Consider the following 19724-nt stretch of genomic DNA (forward strand, 5'->3'; position numbering starts at 1 on the left):
GGGGGCTGCGCTTCGGTCTGGCGGGCTTACCTGCCGAGTCGACGGTGATGTCGATGTTGGGGCTCAGGGTCCGGTACCAGCGGTAGATGCACAGGATGACCCAGAGGGAGTCGGTGTTGCGGGCTAGGGGTACGGCGCCCTTGCCGAAGGACGGTACGTGGCAGAAGGGGTGGGAGAAGGAGGCATTGGGGGAGAAGTATTCGGCGAGCGTGTCCTGCTGCTCTTGGGGGGAGCCGGTGGTGAGGGTGGTGATGACGGAGGCGATTTCTTGGACTGGGAGCGCGCTGTTAGCAGCGGGTTGAGGGTGGTGGAGGGAGGGGGGTAGGCACCTGGGTGTTCCATTTTGAAGATTGGCGGGTTTATCTGTTGGTGGAGGGGCTGTTGGTGAAGGGGGCGTTGATGCTGGTGATGGACCTGATGACGGCCCAAGGAGGCGAGGTTGGAGCGGAGAGTGCGGCGACCACCGAGCTCCAATTGCGGACGATGAGGGTGAGGGTGAGGGTTCAGTTTTTGAATTCGTCTTGGCAAGGAAGCAAGTGAACAAGGCAGACAGACACGGGGCGAAAAACCCCTCTCACATGGTTCCCTTGGGCGCGGGTGCGAAACGCAGTCTTGGACGGATGTGAGACGCGACGTCACCACGGGCCGTTATCGACCAGCGTGCCCGGCCCGTCGAAGCCGTCGATCGACGATTGTCAACCCAAGCACAAGCCATTGCCGTGCGTCTCCGCTTTCCATGTCAATGTGCCGTGTCTTAGTGGCCGCGTGGGATGAATGGCGCTGGCTGAGTTTAGAGAGAGAGAGAGGGCGAGAGAGATAAGAGAGGGAAATTGCATGTGAAACCGGACCCATCTGGTCACTCTGACGTCACCACCTTCTCACCTTGCGCCCGGCTTGCATCGCCGAACAATCCGATGGATGCGAACTGTTGACCGACCGTCTGGCGTGCCTGGCCCATGATGGCGCAGATACGGTGCTCTGCACAAGTTTCGGTATTTATGGGCATGGCAAGGTGGACTTGCAGACCTTGATCTTCTCTCTTCATCCCAACATTGACGTCTTTGTGGCAAAACACCATGGCGTCCAGGTCGCAGCTTGCCAACCCGCTGCTCAACCCCCTCCTCTTCGTCTACCAAATCATCCAATGGCTCATCAACTACGCGCTGTCGCCCAGCCCGCCCCGGGCCGATGCTGAGCTGTCCCGGCCCAAGATTGCCGTTGTGGGCGCCGGCATCACGGGCATCACGGCCGCCGCCCACTGTGTCGGCCACGGCTTCGACGTGACGATTTTCGAAGCCGGGCCCGAGGAGCAGCTGGGCGGGATCTGGAGCGTATGTTTTTCTGTTTCTCTTTGCCTGGACTCCCCCAATGTTGGCTAACATGCTGGCAGAGAGTCAACGACACCTCGGCCCTCCAAATCCACTCCGTCATGTACAGATTCCACCCCTCGGTCAAGTGGGAGCGCGGATATCCCGACCGCAAGCAAATCATCCACGAGGCCAAGCAGCTCTGGCGCAGGTACAACCTCCAGAACAAGACCAGGTTCGACTTCCGGGTCGACAAGGCGTACCAGGACGACAAGGCCCGCTGGATCATCAACAACCCTTCCAACGGCCGCTTCGACGGCCTGGTCGCCGCCGTCGGCACCTGCGGCGACATCAAGATGCCCAACCTGCCCGGGCTGGACTCGTTCAAGGGCGACGTCTACCACTCCAGCCAGCTGACGGGCAAGAACGCCAAGGGCAAGAAGCTCGCCGTCATCGGGGGCGGCGCGTCGGCCATCGAGGCGCTCGAGTTCGCCGCCAGGGCCGACGCCGCCAAGGTGACCATCATCTCGCGCTCCGAGAAATGGATCATCCCGCGCAACATTGTCGTCGACACGCTGCTGTCCTTCAACATCCTCGGCCAGGAGACGGTGCTCTCCTTCATCCCCGAGTTCCTGCTGCGCAAGCTCTTCTACCGCGACCTCGAGGACATTGCGCCCGCGCGCGGCAACGGCCTCTTCATGGACACGCCCATGGTCAACTCGGACATCATGGCCAAGCTGCGCGACGGCAAGGCCGCCTGGGTCCGCGGCGACATCGAGGCCGTCGTCGAGCGCGGCGTGCGCGTGAACCGGCGCGCCAGGGGCGTCCCCAAGGGCGGCCCGGGCCACGACGAGGTCGTCGACGCCGACATCATCGTCATGGCCACGGGCTTCAAGCGCCCGTCGCTGTCCTTTTTGCCCGACGACTGCTTCGCCGACCCCTACCCGCCGCCCAACTGGTATCTCCAGACCTTCCCGCCGCCGCACCCGTCCGTGTCCGCCATCAACTGCACCTACGTCTCGGCCATTGGCTCCGTCGGCAACTGGCACATTGGCATCTACACGCGCATCCTGCTCATGTTCCTCGTCGACCCGCTCGCCCGGCCCAGCCCCTTTTGGATGCGCCGCTGGATCGACATGACGCGCCTGCTCAAGCGCTCCAGCCCGACCGGCGCCTTTGACTTCTTCACCTACCTCGAGCTGGTGTGGTGGTTCGTCTTTTGCGTCGCCATCAACCCCTTCCGCTGGAAGTGGGCCGTCTTTGTGTTTCTCGGCGTCGGCATCGACTTGCCCAAGGCCTTTGTCGAGAGGGAGCGGCGGCTGCTGAACGGCGTCGAGGGCTACGAGAACAGGGATGCTGGGAGGAGTTTCTAAGGGGGCGAGGAGGCTTGCTGCGGGCATGGAACGGCAAAACTGTGGTAGTCGGCGCTGTGCAGACTTGATTTTTTTGCTCCTTGGGGAAATGACTGGGTAATGCGGCGTGGGGAACAAAATTGTCCTGCTGAAATGAGAATACATGACCATGATGTGCGAAATGCGGTATGCAACTCGGGTCCAAGGGGTTGGTTGTTTATTTGTGTGTCATGTGGGTAGCACAACCATGGTACCAGGTGCCTTTTGAGATTCTTTTTCTTTTCTTTTCATTCTTTTAAAAAAAGTCACGCCTTTTAATATCAAGAAAAGCTAATGGCCATTATAAACCATAGCCGGCGTGCTTGTAGAAAAGTAGAAGCGTCGTGGGACAAGGCATATATCTCTGGTACTTACTTGGTTGAGAACCACCAACTCGTCCCAACTCGCAACCACCACCTAGATTCTGCATATTCATTCTTTCGAGGAGATATATGTTCCTCTGTAAATCATGGGGGCCTGGTATTAGTTGCCCAAGCCACCCTCGCCACAGTCAGGGGTGCTGTTTATGCCAAATGGGGTGCTGAGTCAATCTTTCGGATACTCTCCCCGTTTTATGCATCTTCATGGCGTGCCGAATGGGTCCGGTGCTTTTTTGTTATTTCCGCTGGCGTATCTCACATGTACGAATTCGGCAGCCGCACCGGGCTTCCGTACATCGTCATACAGGCTCGGCTCTACGCCGCATCGTTCGTCGCGACTCAGCCAGTGGTTTGTGTTATTTCACCTGGGAAGGAAAAAAAACCTTTGACGGCGGGCTGTGCTGTGTGGCGCCTGCTCACGGCCGGGCATACTCGGTGACAATCGGGAAACTCACGCCACGCGCCTCGAGCAAAGACGGTGCTTCCTTGAAAGTTGCTAATGCCAAACATGCTAAGCATGGCGGTGGAGAGAGCATGATGACTGCTCTATTGTAGTTATAAATACTGAAACATTTTGATCAAAGTTGGTCCCACTTTTGATTCACCTATATTGACCTTAGTCTCAGTTAGGATTAAAGCGTCCCACTTTTGATTCATCTATATTGGCCTTACAGAGTAGTCTCAGTCAGCTCCCACCGGAGTGCGGTTAGGGTTAGGGTCAGCGGTGTACGTCAGCTGCTCCGGATCATCACCCGAAGTGCTGTACCTTGTCCTCTGCATCATGCCATCTGTTAATACGGCAGGGCTGTTGTGTCAAGGACTGATAAACAATGCTCCTGACTCAGTGGTAGATCAAGGTAGCTCCTCTCACCCACGCAAACATGCAAACAAATCATCTTGCAAGTAATCCACTTCCACGTCCTTCGCCCCTGACAGGGTTATTCATGATAAATGCGAGCCGGGACGACGCGTCCAGTCAGGCGAGTTTTGTGGCTCTTCTTTAGACACCGTGGGGAATAATCCAGCCTGATGAGTCCAAGACTTAAGCAACTAGGCTCCCATGAATCTAATTTATTCGACAGCATTATGCCTTGGAAATGCGAAGCATGGATAGCCCTTTGCACGACAATCAAGGCCACGACAACTCGGTCTATTGTCTTGATCATTCCGACATATTTAAGAAGCACATCTCTCGCCCTTTCGACAGCATGCTCGGGCTTTAGACAAGCAGGTCCAGGAGTCTTGTTCCTGATCATACTCTTTTCTCTTCTCTCCTTTCACCCCCAATTTTTCTTCTTCTTGCGCTGGACTGCTGGCTGCTATTTCTAGCAACTTTTCCCATATATTCCTTTCAAAGTCTGTCATCATGGTGATGCTGCCCCTTCTCGTCTCTGGCCTCATGGCGGCGGTTTCCGTAGCTGGCCCTATGGACATGAGGGCCGTTGGGCATCATTGTGCGACACGCAGCCCCCTGGAGGAGCGCGGGCTGTTCGCACGACAGAGGCCTCAGCAGAACCCCCTGCCTGACGATGGACAAGAGATCAACTTGGGCTTTGTTTTGCATTTCTGCTGCGGCGGGGGCAGCCAATGCCCCTCGGTAAGGTTCCTGCCCAGACTTGGCTCAACGGAATCCCGATGCTGACATGCTACCCCAAGGACTCGGTCGCTGAAAAGGCCGTCGAAGACATGAACGGGCTCTTTGCAAATGGCAAGATCAAGTTCAACCTGCAAAACGTTTCGCGTATCGCCGATCCACTCTGCATTTCCGGTGTGACAGATAACAAGGCCATGGACCAGCTGAAGTCGCGGGTCCATCAAGGCAATACGACCACTCTCAATATCGTCTACGTGCCGACAAACTCGGGCGCAGGAACCAAAGGCATGTGCATCGTGCCGGAAAAAGGCACAAACATTTCCAAGGGTATTGGCGACGTGGACGGATGCGTTGTGGCCATGGACACTCTGCCCAAGAGTAATAGTAGCAACGGCGGCAATGGTCGTCTACAAGGAAATAACGGAAGCGGCGGACGACTTGGAGGGCTATTCGGCCATCTTTTTGGTCGCCAGGACGGCGGCGTCGATGGCGGCGTCGGCGGCGGCGGCGATGCCCATATCAGCGGCGCCCTCGCCACCTCTGTACATGAGACGGGCCACTGGCTTGGCGAGCTTCATGCCGGCGGCGGCGGCGACGTCCCCGACACCGCAAACGTCATGGTACCTTGGTCGATGTATGTGTCTCCTCCCTTACCAGTGTTCAAAGTGTCGAGTGTGACTAACCTGACCTCTTCTAGATTTGAAAAGCAGTATTCATTCACTGCAGATCAATTCCAACGGATGCGCCAGACGGCACTTGCTCGTGTGAACGACAAAAACACCCCCGTGGCTAACAAGACGGATACTGGCCCTGTAGACGGCGTCGTCAACACTCAACCTCAGCCTCCACAGCCTCCTATTGAAAATGGGGATGGCGTCGTTAACACTCAACCTCACCCTCAGCCTCCTATTGAAAATGGGGATGGCGTCGTTAACACTCAACCTCACCCTCAGCCTCCTATTGAAAATGGGGATGGCGTCGTTAACACTCACCCTCAGCCTCACCCTCCGTTTGGAAATGGGAATGGCGGCGACAACACAGCCGGCCAGGGAAATCCCGTGAGACCCACTAATTCCGGTTTTAATCCGATTGGAAATGGGGATGGCGGCGTCAATACTCACCCTCGCCCTCACCCTCCGTTTGGAAATGGGAATGGCGGCGACAACACAGCCGGCCAGGGAAATCCCGTGAGACCCACTAATTCCGGTTTTAATCCGATTGGAAATGGGGATGGCGTCGTCAACACTCAAAACCCTCACCCTCCATCTGGAAATGGGAATGGCGGCGACAACACAGCCGGCCAGGGAAATCCCGTGGGACCCATTAATCCCGATTTCAATCCTAATTCTGCCGCTTTCTGGGCCTACATGAAGCAAATTTTTGGAGACCGCCTTTCTGGCTTTGAAGTCTCCCGCATCGGTGCCCGTGCCGAGCCAGAGGCGGAAGCCGACGAGTCTGGCCTGGTGCACATTGCCCGACGCGAGGGGACTGAGGCGGAAGCCGACGCGTCTGGCCTGGTGCACATTGCCCGACGGGATGACGCAGGGGAGCCCGATGGCTCTGGTTTGGTCCACATTGCTCGCAAGTAGATGGAGATGATGAGATGATGCCTTGACGTCTTGCGACGGGCGGTGCTCCGACGGCTTAGCCGACGGACCTAGGCCTCTCCCGCGAGCTATACAGTTCAATTTGCACCAGAATTCTTTCTAGTAGTATAGATTCTTCGAATGGGATGCGCGACATACGTTTTGCTCTTGATTTAATACATGACAAGGCCTGGCCGGCCCTGCCAGTCCCCGGATGTGAATGTAAGCATGAGAGATGAGTCAAGTCCGGATACTGCAAGCATTGAGAGGCAGTGCCCACGTGTCCACTGTGATCCATTACCACAGGGGCCACGTTACCGCCTATAGACCCAGCCTCTTTGTTGAGTTTCTAGGCGGGAAACTTGAGTCGTTAAGCAGTTGTGTTCTACCGCACGGCCGGTGCTTCTTTGTCATTTGGCAGCCCATCGTGGATCTGTAGACAGGCAAGCTGAGCGTTGCAAAAGGATGGCATAGCACGAGGATTCTGATCGTGATGGTATTGACTAAACGGCAGCATCGGCTAGCAGAAGGAGGCGCCCATAAGGACATGGAGCTGCGATGGTTCGGAGCTGGTCGTCGCGGTGGCAGCAGTCAATCACGGCGGCCAATCTGCAACGAGCGACTCCGTCAAGGTTGGCATAATCGAAATATTCAATCTCAAAGTGGCACTCTGACGCCACGTAAGATAATTTGGTTCCACGTGCCGTTTTTTCTCTTAGTTACGCTGAGCTTCTTTTGGGTTGCTATGACTCGAACGGCTATCAAGAACACCGCATTATCAAGTGTGTCGTTTTGAGGCCAATAAAGGCGACGAGACACCGAATGCTGATTCCGTGCTTTGCCCAAAAGGTGGCAGGAAAAACAAGACACGAGCCTACAACTTCAGCTTCTTAACATAGTTGACAAACTCGGAATATGCCTCTTGGCCACCTCTCTGCTCACCAGGGTCGCTGACCAGACTTTGCTCACCACCAGAATCATGGCCCGCCGCCGGCTTCACTGTTTCTGTGTACCCAAACACGGAATCATTCACGCCGAGCTTCAACCCGTAGTCCCTCAGCACTTGGAAGATCATCACGCTCTGGCGGCGCAGTGGATTGGAGCTCTCTGGCCAGTCGTCACAGTTGTACTGCCCACTCTCAATGGCCCTCTTCAGATCTGCCAACAGACACACGGTCAGTTTTGCTCAAACAGATCCTTCACATATCCCCGCCGTCTGCACTCACCTGGAATCTTGCACGGGATGACGAGCTGCTCCTCGTCCCCATAAAGAATCACCTGCAGCTCGTCCACCTCGACCCTCGTCAGCGACAGCGCCAACTTGTTCGGTTTCGCTCTCTTGGTGCGGTACAACAGCCTCATAATCACCAGCGTGTTTTCAAAGTGGCGCAGGTCTACGTCGCGCCTCTTCTCACTCGGTACCTCCCACACATCCATGTTACTCTTTTGATTCTTCATCAGCAGCGCTGCGTGGTCGATGAGGCTGAACCCGTTGCCGTCGAGCGCCGACAAGTCCAAGTGCCGCCCTTTGGCGTCAATGAGGTACTGCACCGCATCTACGTTGCAAGACTCCACGGCGAGGTATAGTGCTGTCTTGCCCTGCCAGGGTCCGCCCTCCACGCGAAGGTTTAGATAATCGGTGTCCGTCTTCTTGCGCAGAATGGCCTGGAGGATGTCCGTCGTGGCCATTTGGCCGTGCCTGTACTCTTGTATGTACACCACGGCTTGAAGGGCTGTAAGGCGCGAGCCTAGTAGATCAATGACATTGTAATACACCTCATCGGGAGGATTTAAGCTGAGAAATGCGGCGATGTGAAGACTGGCGTTTCGGTATACCTTGGAGGCTGTGATGAGTCGTCCGAGGAGAGTCTTGTCGTTCTCCATTGTTGTTAGATCGCATTTGCCTGTCTGGTAGAGCCATTTGGCGAGTTTGTATTTGCCTGACAAAAGTGCGTTCCCGCAGTGCGGCAACATGTCGAGGTTTGGATCGCGGTATTTGCGGAAGTGGTCGAGCATCTCGCTGTCGTCTGGCAGGGCCTTGGTGGAGGCGAAGAACTTGTTCCAATGATCTGGGTCAAGAGCGTCTGCCTGTGAGTGACGGAGCAAGACGCCGAGTGTGGAATTGTCTTGAAGAGCAAGTGCGATCAGCACGCAATGGGACCAGTCTGACGCTTCAGGCTTGAACATCCCTCCTCGTGTTGTCATCAGGTGGTCGATGATATAAGGTTGGCCCCGTTGGATAGCTGTTCGGATGAATGACAAACCTTCCACGCTGACGTTGGATGGATCTGCTCCATACTGCAAAAGAAGATCAAAGGTTCGTTGGAACGCCTGGGAGAATTGTTTCCCATGGAGGAGTAGTCTGCGGATGCCGTGGCCCTCGCAACCATTCACCACCCAGCCGAGGATTGTGAATGGGTCCTTCAAGCCTTGGGTACCGAAAGTGCGCTCATTGTAATTCAAATGCTCGGCACAATCGCCGGCTCTCTTTAGCAACATCTCCAATAGTTCAAACTGGAAGCTCGCTGCCGCGGTCCAGACGGGAGATATGTGAGCGTTGTTTGACCAGCTGTCCCCATATTCCGCTGTCCTCCCAGCAATATCGAATGGATCTGAACCAAGGTCGAGGAGTGCCTGAGTGGCTGCGTGGTTGTTGGCGGCCACAGCCCAAGTCAACGGCGTCCCATCCACCATGCCAAAGGTTGCGTCGACGGCTAGTTTGTATAGTTTGGCATTTTTTGATCGGGCTTTGAGGCTAGCTTTGGCCGCCACCAGTCTGTTTGCTACCAGGGGAATTTGTTCTTCTTCAAAAGCACTCAAAAAGTGTAATGGCGCTGCCCCGTCCTCGCTGCAGATTGATGCATCTGCATCTTGGTCAAGAAGACAGAGTACAACTTCGAAATGACCGGATCGGCAGGCCTTCAGTAGAATCGTTTCATCGCCCGGATACCGGGCATTGATGTCGATAATACTAGAGTACTTGTTTAAAATGGTGCGCAATAGAGAAAGACGGCCGCATGTTGCAGCAATCTGAAGATAGTCACCAACCAGACGAGGCTGGTCTTCTAAAAGTCCAAGGAAATCTATATCGTCATAAATTTGCCAGTCATCAGGCAAATTGACTCCAATGCCTGCCCAGCAACGTTTGAGATCGTCAACTGCTATAGCATAGGCTCCTGAGTCAAGGGATTCCAGCCGGCGGCGGGCTGTTGCGCTTCCCTTGCAAATTGAATCATGGAGCCACTCCAATTCGACTGCTTCACTTACGGGAAATTGCCTGTCAAAAACAGAGTGAAGCCATCCACAGATACTCTGTGCCTTCCAGTTTCCAAGATTTGCGGCCAAAAGCATTAGCTCGAGAGTAGGACTAATATCGGGGTTGTCAACTTGGTCAAGCTGTGCTGCCATGATCTGGAAAATGGAACACTGCCAAGCTGCTTCTGCCCGACGGGACTCGCTCTCCCTTTCATTGCACGCGACAGCCCGCATTTCACCTAGGATTTGATTCAAGACACAGGCTGGGATGCAGCGCATAGTACCAAAAGAAGCTTCCGCCTAACCACCTCCTTAGCTATTGATGGATTTGGCAGAATTAGAAAAAAAAAGGGGGGGGGGGGGGGGGAGAAGTGCTCACCTCTACAACAGCAAAGGGGTTGCGAACCTCGCGCATATTATTTCGAGGAGGAGCCTCGCTCTGCGTCCTGTGGGAGCCATTAGACTGTGAATATCCTGAAATGCAACTTCGTACATACCAAGTTTTAAGGGAAGTTGCAATACGATGCGCGGCATCGGATTGTGAGATGTCGTCCATACTTGGAAGATCACCACCTTGTTGTATAGTCTTGATGGATCTGTCGAGCCATTCCATGGTAGTGGCATACTTCCAGACTCTTTCCTTGTCCTCCTTTGTCGCAATGGCGCCTGAAGTGCCCGATTAGCGGATGCTCTACGACAAATTTGAAGCGGCGTACCTGGATTTTGCAGCACATCCCTCTCTTGGTCGTTGAAGTTTGCAGCTTTCAAACGCTCAGGGGTAAACGGGTCGTGGAGAGATAGAATCGGATAAAACGTGTCTCGTCTTAGTAGCCAGCTGAAACATACCCTCATGTTTAGGTAGATGCTCTTCGAACTGGGGCGCATAGAAGGTTCGAAAAGCGATGGGAGTAGAGTTCTTGCAACGGCTCGCTGTATTTTACGAATCGACACGTAGCTTTCGTCTTCGTCCAAATTGTCAACCTTTTCGTTCGGATCGGGCCACCCCTCGGGCTTGCGAGACGACATAGGACCGTATAACCTCTCTTCTTCGATTTCTAGGGCGGGACGAAAGGTCTCATGCAGGGCCTCAGTGGCAACTTTGGCATAAAAGTCATAGCTGACAGCAGACTGCCCGTCTGTAGCAGCTTTTTCGTCGCTTTCCTCGAGTTGATGTAGGATGAGGCCTCTGCTAAGCATGTAACACAGAACGAGGCCCAGGGAAAAGTTGTCTGCCTCGATAAGCTGGGACCCATCGAGTGCGTTTTGGCATTCAGGAGCTTGCCAAATATCGGTATTATACGGGAGCACGATGGGCTCCTTGATGTCTGTTTTGAGCAATGAAGAACCGAAATCAGTAATCTTGGCGACAAACCCCAGCTTTTGATCCTCAAATATTAAGACATTTTGCGGCTTCATATCTCCGTGAATGATGCCCAAGTCGTGTAACGCCGAGAGACCGCATGAGATGTCGACTGCCAGCCCTAGGATTTTTCTCGTAGTCATCTTGTCCAAGGTGAACTGGAACGATTGTATCATACTATACAAATCGGACTTTGCGGCCTCAAGAACAAAAGCAGGCATGTACGTTCCCCGCACTGATCTCCAACTCAGTCCCAGCAATTTAATAATGTTATCATGGTTCTTTACATGTTCGTGTTTCAGAATCTGTAGCTCCATGGCCATGGAGGTCCAAAGTTTCTGATTCCGCCTGTCATTCAGCTTGCCTCGCACCTTGGGACATTTGACAGCCACGGTCCGAGGCAAATTCGATGGAATGTCCTCTTTTGAACCCAGAAGGTCCGCCTCCAAAATGTCCTTGGAACGTAGGATGTAGACCTCAAAGTAGCCACCTTCCTTCACGGGAGCCGGCATGTAGAAGGACTGATCATCCAAAACTATGCCCAGCAATCGGAACCCGATACTCAATGTCTGATGCGTGTGTACAAAGATCGATAACAAGGATAGAATGTCGTGCTCCCGTTGAGCAAACCCCACATTGGAGTGCGATGGCTCTTGAGACATCATGACAAGCAATCCAAGTCCCAAGTTGGTATGGCGACTAGTGAGGAATGATTTTGGAAGCAGTTTAAACAGTAGCCATGAGATAGGGAGCAGAATCAGCTTTTGAAAGCGACAGCTAAAGGTCATGTGACTGTTGCAAAGCATGTACATCTGGTGGCTGCGGCTGACACGAAAATTGATTGGGAATGTGCATAAAATCAATAGTGCGTTTGCACCGCCTCAGCTGAGCGATCGTCGTCGCCTCATTGAACAGAGTAGTACAAGTGCCACCCTATTCCATCTGTCAGATGTGTTGATTGCGTCCGCCTTGTTCCTTCTAAACAACGTTTTTCTTCACTGATAGCATGGCCTCGCAAGTTGACCCCGTCGGTGTAGCTGGCACAGCTCTCGGCGCTACAAGCCTTCTCGCTCAGGTATTTGAGGGAACAGTCAAGGCAATCCAGCTATGGCGCAAGGCCGGCGGGGTTGGGGAGGACGCTGCTGTCTTCCAGACCAGATTAGAATTGCAGCTGGCAAGATTCAAGAGCTGGGGGATCGATTGGGGAATTGATCGCGGCCCAGCCGGGCTTCACGTCAAGGATCGGCGCTTTCAAGACCATGGCGACACGGCGATCAAATACGTGGTGTTGATACACCACTTTATCGATCAGCTGGACAGCCTGGTGTCGAGCAGCAGTGCGATCAAGGCAGCTTCGCAGTCGTCAGTTCTGCCCACGTCTTCAATAGAGAGGCTGGTAGACTTGGCGAGTCCCAACTCTGGGGAAAGACAGGCATTGTCGGACAAGATACGCAGTATCCAAGAAAGCTCCGACTTACAAGAGCAACTGTCATGGGCAGTAAAGGATGGCGAGCCTCTCAAAGCCCTCGATCGGCTGGAGAAGTTTATCAACGACCTTGAGGGATTCTTTACGCCGCCAAAAATTGACCCTGCAGCCAAGTTAGCGCTGAATAGCCTCCTAACAACGATGAACTTGGCGAAATTGCAAATGATCACGGCACAGTCAGACGCAAACTCAGAATTACGGGGTCTCGCTCTTCTGAAATCGACAATCATCGAGATGAATGCGCGAGAATCCGTTTTTGGAGGGGAGGACGTCACTGAAGACGAGACCAATCTTCACGATACACCTGCGAAGGATGAAAAAGACGGTCGCAGCTTCGGCACTTTCGAGAAGGACGGCACACATGACGTGCTGGTGGAGTGGAAAGAGGTTATTGGATCGGAATGCCCGCCCAATCATTCACTGTTCACGTACAAGGCCATGCTTCAGCACCGAATCGAAAATCTCGCAAGGTTATTGAAAGCAGAATACAAGCCAATCGAACTTCGAACGCTGGACTGTATCGGTGTGGTCAAGAGGTACCTCCGGGGTGGTGATTTGGAGCACGGAATGTTATTCAAGGTTCCTGGTGAAACGTCTACGACACTCTCTGCGATTTTGGAAGAAAGCGTCGATTCTTTGGACGCAGGGGAATGGTACCAAGTAGCGACAACACTCTCGAGAGCAGTCTTGTTTTTACATTTAGCAGGCTGGCTGCACAAGGGTATCCGGAGCGACAACATCATGTTTTTTGCAAAGCAGGGGGGTAGGTTTGTATATGACAAGCCACACCTTGTTGGGTTTGAGTACACCAGGGAGGCATCCTCTGCTGGACAAACAGAAGGGGTGGATGACGACTTCCGATTCAATCTGTATCGACACCCGGAAGTCCAGGGGCTTCCAGTCCAAAACTCGAGGATCAATACGACCCGTGCGACGAGAACACCGTTTGACTATCGACATGATGTCTATAGCCTTGGCATTGTACTCTTGGAACTGGGCCTCAAAGAAAGCGTTGAAACTATGCAGCAGAGGGCCTCCGTTTTGGCTGGCTATGGCAGTCATACTGCCGATGGCTTCTATGAATATCTGCTCAGCCACGAAGTTCCTAAGATGTCATCGAGAATGGGCAAGGGTTACCGAGAGGCGGCGAGAATATGCCTCGAGGGTGGCGTTCAAGCGACGGCAGATGTAAGTATACACGAAGATTTCTATCTCAGAGTTGTTCGAGTACTGGATGACTATCGTGTGAACTAGAACATGGGGCAACAAGGTCTCGGTAGAACTTGGCGCTCGGCGTGGCCGCAGGTACCGCGGTACCCTGTTTCTGTGGGAAAGTACTTGGGCATCGCGTGTCTCGGATGCCATCTCTACTAGAGGGCGGATTAAATTAGTACGTAACTAGTAGTAGACGGAAACTCTCACTCGGAGATGCAGCCAAACATGCCGCGAGTCATTAATTAATACACCGTGACGATTCTGCAGTGCGCCTTGCTGCTCCTGAGACGTCTTGGGTGGTGTCTTTATGCAAGCATGCGTCCACTCGCCCGGTGCCAGGCGGTGTGGCTTGTCCGGCTTGACGTCAGCTGGTGAAGTCGAGCACGCGGCATTCGACTACACGGGAAGGTTTGTTAGCCGGGCTGAATTGGCTGGCTTGGATACCGGGAGGAATGAGGGGAGTTCAGAGTCACCTCCAGACGTCAGGAGAATTTCATCATGGGTTGACGGCAAGACCCAGCCAGACCTAGCCGGGCCCAAATCTTGGACCCAAAAATAAAATTGCCGACTGCATCCCCCCGCGCAGTCGAGAGCCCATCGGCCATCTCAAGAACCTAGCAATCTGGGGATGTTGAGAGCGGGTTGGGAGGGTCATCTGGACGCCAATTGTTCGTGATTGATTGCAAGGTTCGGTCAGGCACTCGAGGCCCACAATAAAATCTCCAACATTTGAGCATTTGGACCGGACACTTGACCCAGCATTTCACTGCCTGGTTCAATGCCGCACGTGGCGTCACGGCGTCACGGCAACTGAATTTTTAGACCTGGAGCACTGAGGCCTCATCCCTGGCCGTGCTGGCCACCGCCCGTCCCTGCGCTGGCCCTTGCGCTGGCCCCTTTGCTGGCCCCCTCGCCGACCCACTTTTGCTCGGCCTTCCACCTTTCTGTTGATCCTCCGATTTGACGCCTCCTCCAGTCGGCCTCTCCTAGTTGCAAAACCTTGCTAGACAGTCCTCGGTGCAATAAACACATCTTTTCGCAATCCTGCACAACACCTCGCCTTTCAACCCCTTTCATATACTGCTCATCTTGTCCAGCTTGCTGCTGTTTCTTTCGCTTTCCCGCCCTTCGTTCCTCCGTCGATCGACAACTCTCCCTTGCGCAGACGTCTATTCAATCCACTGATACGACCCAGGTTGGGCTCTCTTCTTCGAATCCTCGTGCATACGACATCACCACCAGCCTTATCTATCGCACACGCTTCGACCTCTCTCGCCGACCCGGCTCTCGTTGCAACCCCCGTGTCCGATGCAGCCCACGATTCCGGCTTAAAATAAACCACCCGCGGGCCGCACCACCTCGCCCATACATTGTCTTGCCCGCCGAATGCACTTTGCCGCATTCCAGGGCCACTTGCACATTCCCTCTTAACGGCTTTCCCGTACCACGTTACAATTTCGCTCCTGTTTCAACCACAATCAATAAAAACCTCCGAAACTTTGAAATAAACGTCATATAATCGTCCTTCCTCCCTCATCATCACTGTCTCTGTACGATAAACGTGGACGTGGACTGTGCGCCCGATTGGTTGCACCTCGTTGTCTTGTCTTGTCTCTCGTCGTCCCTCTCTCTACACCGACTAGAGAAATTCTCCCCCCTTACGTTCGTTGATTTACATTGGCGTTCTGAGCGACTACTCCTCAACTGTTCCTTCAGTTAATTTATTATTTTTTTGGACTTCTCATTGTTCCTTTATTGCTTAGGTATGAATGCCCTTTGCTGTTGAACATACCGCTCCCTCGACGCCACACGCACCTGATCATGGTGTGGTCATTTGACTGCTCTAAGAGACCTCGCGCCCTTGGCCACCATGGCGTCAAGTAAATAGATAGAGATGCTGACCCTGCTGTAATTTGCAGCGTTTGCGTTTTCCGTTTGTTAGTTCATCTGTGCGGCCGGCACCTTCATCTTCCTTTGGAGACACCGCGACAGGTTTCGCCGACGACACCAACGACATGGCCAGAAAGTCGATTCCAGTCATGGAATGGGCCCAGGCCCACCACAGCGTTGTGTTTGATGACGATTACGAGCCTCGACATATTGCGCCTGCCCGCCGTGGAGGATCTGACCAGCGATTTCGAAGTCTAAGCATGTCACTGTCATGGAAGCGGCCCAAGCATTCGCTTTTCGGCCATGATGACATGCGCGACCCAACGCACCATGGGAACGACGCTGCTATTGACGACTCGCATGATGGACCTGAACATCCTCATGGGCCGACCCATGTTAAGCAAAGACGGGCTTCAGGAAGCCTCAAGGGCATCATTCGCCGTGCATCCATGTCTTTGAAAGGGATCATGCATCGTCGGCCGTCTGTTGCCGCAGCAGATGTAATCTACGAACAAGGCGCTTCAAATGAACGACCCACGACATCACATGGTCCTTGGAACCGCCTGGGACAAGCGGCAAACTTCCACCATTCTCGTTCTTTCTACGACTTGGACCTATACCGTGATCCCAACAAGCATGTCCCCATCCCTGGACTAGGAGATGAGCCGCCCGTCATCCCTCATCACACGGGAGCGGCAGCCAAGGCCTCGGCGGCTATGCAAAATGAGTATTTTGCCCGACAACGAGGGCTAAACCCTCCCTCTAGCGACGATGGAAATGACCGCGAGAGTGGCATAGGCATTGCGGTAACCAGGCTATCCGTAGACCTCGACAGCGTCGAACAGGAAAGCGTTTTAGAACAGGATTCTCGCATCAGCCGCATTGATTTCGTTTCCGAGTTACCCGCAGAGCTGGCTATTCACATCTTAGCCTGCTTGGACGCACCGGCCTTGGCCAAGGCGAGTGCCGTGTCTCGTCAGTGGCATCACACTGTTTCGAACCAGCACATCTGGCGCGAGTCTTGCCTCAGAGAAACAACGGGTACTTATGCTACCAGTCGTCCTGTGCAACCGGGTGCTGGCATGGGCGTACCCAAGGTTCACCCACAGAATGACTGGAAGCAGATTTACAAAGTCAAGCTGGAACTGAGCCAGCGGTGGAAGGAGGGCAAGGCCCGTCCAGTCTACTTGCATGGGCATACTGATAGTATCTATTGCCTGCAATTTGATGAGTGCGTTCATCCCGCTCCCCCTTTACCTACCTTTGAGGCACAACGTTTGCTAACTAGATACTAGATTCAAAATTGTGTCGGGCTCTCGAGACAAGACCATCCGGGTCTGGGACATGCACACGATGGAGTGCAAGCTGGTTATTGGACCCCCAGAGGTCGTTGACGGCCCGCATTTGCTGGTGGACGAAGAAGGCAACCCAAGCCACTACGCGGCAGGATCCGACAATGAGCAGACCGCCTTGTCACTGCCAAACACTGTGTCTTTCCCCGAGCACCACAAGGCTTCGATTTTGTGTTTGCAGTATGACGATGAGATCTTGGTGACTGGCTCATCCGACTCTACGTGCATCGTATACGATGTCAAGGCTGGGTACCGACCAATTCGACGACTTCGACATCACACGGCGGCTGTTTTGGACCTGGCTTTTGACAAGAAGCACATTGTGACGTGCAGCAAGGACATTAGCATCTGTGTATGGGACAGGGAAACTGGTGCTTTACTTCGACAGCTCCGCGGCCACACCGGCCCCGTCAACGCCGTGCAAATGCGCGGCAACACGATTGTATCTTGCTCTGGAGACTTCCGTGTGAAGCTGTGGAACATTGATACCGGCAAGAACATTCGCGAATTCGTCGGCCACACCAAGGGCCTGGCCTGCTCGCAATTTTCCGAGGACGGCAGATTTGTGGCATCCGCCGGAAACGACAAGGTGATTCGCATTTGGGATGCCAACACGGGCGAGTGTGTTCGTGAGATGAAAGCGCACGAGAACCTGGTGCGTAGCCTGCACATAGACAGCGTGAGCGGCCGACTTGTCAGCGGCAGCTACGACACCGACATCAAAGTGTGGGACATGGAAACGGGCAACCAGCTGCTCGACTTCCCCCGCTGGCACTCTAGCTGGGTACTCAGCGCGAAGAGCGACTACCGCCGAATCGTCAGCACTGGCCAGGATCCCAAGATTCTCATCATGGACTTTGGTGCCGGAGTCGATGGCATTGGGCAGCTGGAAACCAGTGCGGCACAAGCCACCGACTAATTCTTCATATTGGTATCGTCTCGGGGCAGACGTACAGGTTGCCAACAAGCCGGTTAATGGGGAGCCGTTTCGGTGTATTATGTGTGACACAAGCCGAGGGTCTTGCCGGCACGAGCTTCCCGTAGCGAAACAGGGCCGTCTATGTCGCATCAAGTCTTTGTCTTGAGTTTAATGACTTGGCAAATCTTGTTGTGCTATACTGTTGTTATTGTAGGTTGCATCGAGGCGTTCAGGGGGACATCAATATCGCATATGTTAGCGAGATAGGCCGGCACCAAGCCCAATTGGCAGCGGTTTCATTTCCTTTCTGGGCATCATCTTGGACACGGGGGAGTATTTTTTTTTTTTTTTCTTTTTTGCCTTTTTTTGTCCTACTTTTAGCATAGATTCGGGTTAGCGGTTCAGACTGTGGTAATGTAGAAATGGTCCATGACCTAATAGATTTATCATGCATTCGTCACAGCCCTGTACAAGCCGAGATTGTGAAACGGCACACAGCGGGCGAGATTACCCGGGCCGAAGTGGTACTTGATTCCTTGGGTCGGCGGTGCTTATACTTCTTGTTGGTGTTCTTTTTTTTTTTTCTCTTGGCCATGCATCTGGCTGCGCAGGTGACGATGTTCGCGTGGCTCGGGGTGGTAGTTTTGCTGCACATGATTTTGGCAGGTGTGAGTGTGGGGTTAGGCTTCTGCAGTGGATTACGGAGTACAGCTGGTGGCTTTTTTTTTGTGCGGGGGGGCGTCAAGTGATTAGCTGCTGAGGAGTGCGCATATGTGAGCGAGGTACTCCGTACCACGACCTTCACTAGCATTTTGAGTGGTATGTGACGGGGTGGTTGTGCATACCTGGTATCCAGGCTGAAAGGTTTTTTCGACGGGGACGAGTGAATGGGCTAAGTTCGGTATACTCCGTACGTAGAGTACTCCATGTGCAGACTGGTGTTGCTGGGTGGTGAGTCATTATGGTGAGTGGTTGTGTTTGCTGCCGTTACATGGTGGCCCGTCATTAGTGATGATCTGAATACTGCTTATGTATGCTAGGGACATGGAAAGTTGCAGACTTTGCTTGCATTTGCGCAGATGCGGGGAACAGATGCTGCCAGCTTGTCAATGCATGTGTAGCTGCGGCAAAGCATGCCTGGGGGTGGTTACTAAAGTACCAAGGTACTATTTACCGTCACCAGACATGGACGTCTTCAATGTTCCCTCTCCTGTGCGGCTGCTCGGACGCTATTCCACGTTGCTGGACGCTCAGCTCGTGCGAGCGCAATGGATTCGCGGGCTCTTTTGGGGCAGATGCGACGCATGTGACGCTGGCGCGACGTTACTTGGACTCTGAGTTGACTGCGATGCACGCGTCGGGCAGAAATTAAGAGATGGTATGTGTCGGAAGCCTGGCCGGTTGTGACACACATTTACATGTTAACCTACTACGTATTGGGCCAAGTGTACAACATGTAGGACCCCCGGCTTGGTGATTGTGGCGCCTGCGGCAAGGGCGAGGCACGGAGTACTGGTTGGTCCAAAGCGTCGAGTGGTCGAAACGATCTTGTTTCGAAACCAAGTTTAGAACGCAGCTTGAAGGCTTCTCGGCGCTTGCTGGGTCAATGTGAATGTGCGTGCGTGCGTGCGCGCGCTACCCTCGCAACTCCCCTTTGTCAAGTCGAACAATGCCCCAGACATTGCAGACAAGAGACAGCACAACTCGCTTGCTAGGTACCTACTAAGTAGATACATGTAGTTGTTTGGCACATGATTATACATACTAGGTACATACTAGCTACATATACGGTGGTGCTGAGTCATGCAGCGAGGTGCAATCTTGGCCGGGATGCCATCGTCTCATAACCGCGACGAGAAGGGGCTGTCGTGCGCGGAGGACGGGAGAAAAAATCGGAACCTAGAAATTTCTGTAGTCTAAGCCATTTAGGTGACAACAGGTTAGATTCCAGGGTATATGTGCTGATACAAAGGTTCGTACGTGCTCGTC

The 19724-nt window shown here is 53.6% G+C and overlaps 6 protein-coding genes across 6 annotated transcripts in view; 4 read left to right on the forward strand and 2 right to left on the reverse strand.

Annotated features, from left to right (window-relative positions):
- The window catches only part of MAA_09677 (flavin-binding monooxygenase-like protein), a gene marked incomplete at both ends in the record, with an annotated part of 850 nt that extends 508 nt beyond the window's left edge, over window positions 1-342 (reverse strand). Inside the window, 2 exons of the mRNA XM_007827675.2 lie at window positions 31-273; window positions 330-342. Of these exons, the coding sequence (XP_007825866.2) occupies window positions 31-273; window positions 330-342 (256 nt within the window). The remainder of the gene's footprint in view (window positions 1-30; window positions 274-329) is intronic.
- A 734-nt stretch (window positions 343-1076) lies between these two features.
- MAA_09676 (monooxygenase) lies at window positions 1077-2680 on the forward strand (the record flags this gene model as incomplete). The annotated part of the gene is made up of 2 exons (XM_007827674.1): window positions 1077-1331; window positions 1391-2680. The coding sequence occupies 2 exons, from the start codon at window positions 1077-1079 to the stop codon at window positions 2678-2680; spliced, it is 1545 nt and encodes a 514-aa protein (XP_007825865.1).
- A 1764-nt stretch (window positions 2681-4444) lies between these two features.
- Window positions 4445-6261, forward strand: MAA_09675 (uncharacterized protein; the record flags this gene model as incomplete). The annotated part of the gene is made up of 3 exons (XM_007827673.2): window positions 4445-4675; window positions 4735-5306; window positions 5370-6261. 3 exons carry the CDS (start codon window positions 4445-4447, stop codon window positions 6259-6261), a joined length of 1695 nt encoding a protein of 564 aa, XP_007825864.2.
- An 871-nt stretch (window positions 6262-7132) lies between these two features.
- On the reverse strand, window positions 7133-11535 carry MAA_09674 (Protein kinase-like protein; the record flags this gene model as incomplete). Its single annotated transcript, XM_007827672.1, has 5 exons — window positions 7133-7416; window positions 7485-9813; window positions 9893-9959; window positions 10011-10179; window positions 10230-11535. The coding sequence occupies 5 exons, from the start codon at window positions 11533-11535 to the stop codon at window positions 7133-7135; spliced, it is 4155 nt and encodes a 1384-aa protein (XP_007825863.1).
- Window positions 11536-11879: 344 nt separating this feature from the next.
- On the forward strand, window positions 11880-13613 carry MAA_09673 (Protein kinase, catalytic domain protein; the record flags this gene model as incomplete). Its single annotated transcript, XM_007827671.1, has 1 exon — window positions 11880-13613. The coding sequence occupies one exon, from the start codon at window positions 11880-11882 to the stop codon at window positions 13611-13613; it is 1734 nt and encodes a 577-aa protein (XP_007825862.1).
- Window positions 13614-15395: 1782 nt separating this feature from the next.
- On the forward strand, window positions 15396-17735 carry MAA_09672 (WD domain-containing protein; the record flags this gene model as incomplete). Its single annotated transcript, XM_007827670.2, has 3 exons — window positions 15396-15454; window positions 15517-16695; window positions 16760-17735. The coding sequence occupies 3 exons, from the start codon at window positions 15396-15398 to the stop codon at window positions 17733-17735; spliced, it is 2214 nt and encodes a 737-aa protein (XP_007825861.2).
- Window positions 17736-19724: the final 1989 nt, after the last annotated feature.

Source organism: Metarhizium robertsii (genome assembly GCF_000187425.2).
Source record: "Metarhizium robertsii ARSEF 23 chromosome Unknown MAA_Scf_2, whole genome shotgun sequence".
Classification (NCBI taxonomy): Eukaryota; Fungi; Ascomycota; class Sordariomycetes; order Hypocreales; family Clavicipitaceae; genus Metarhizium; species Metarhizium robertsii.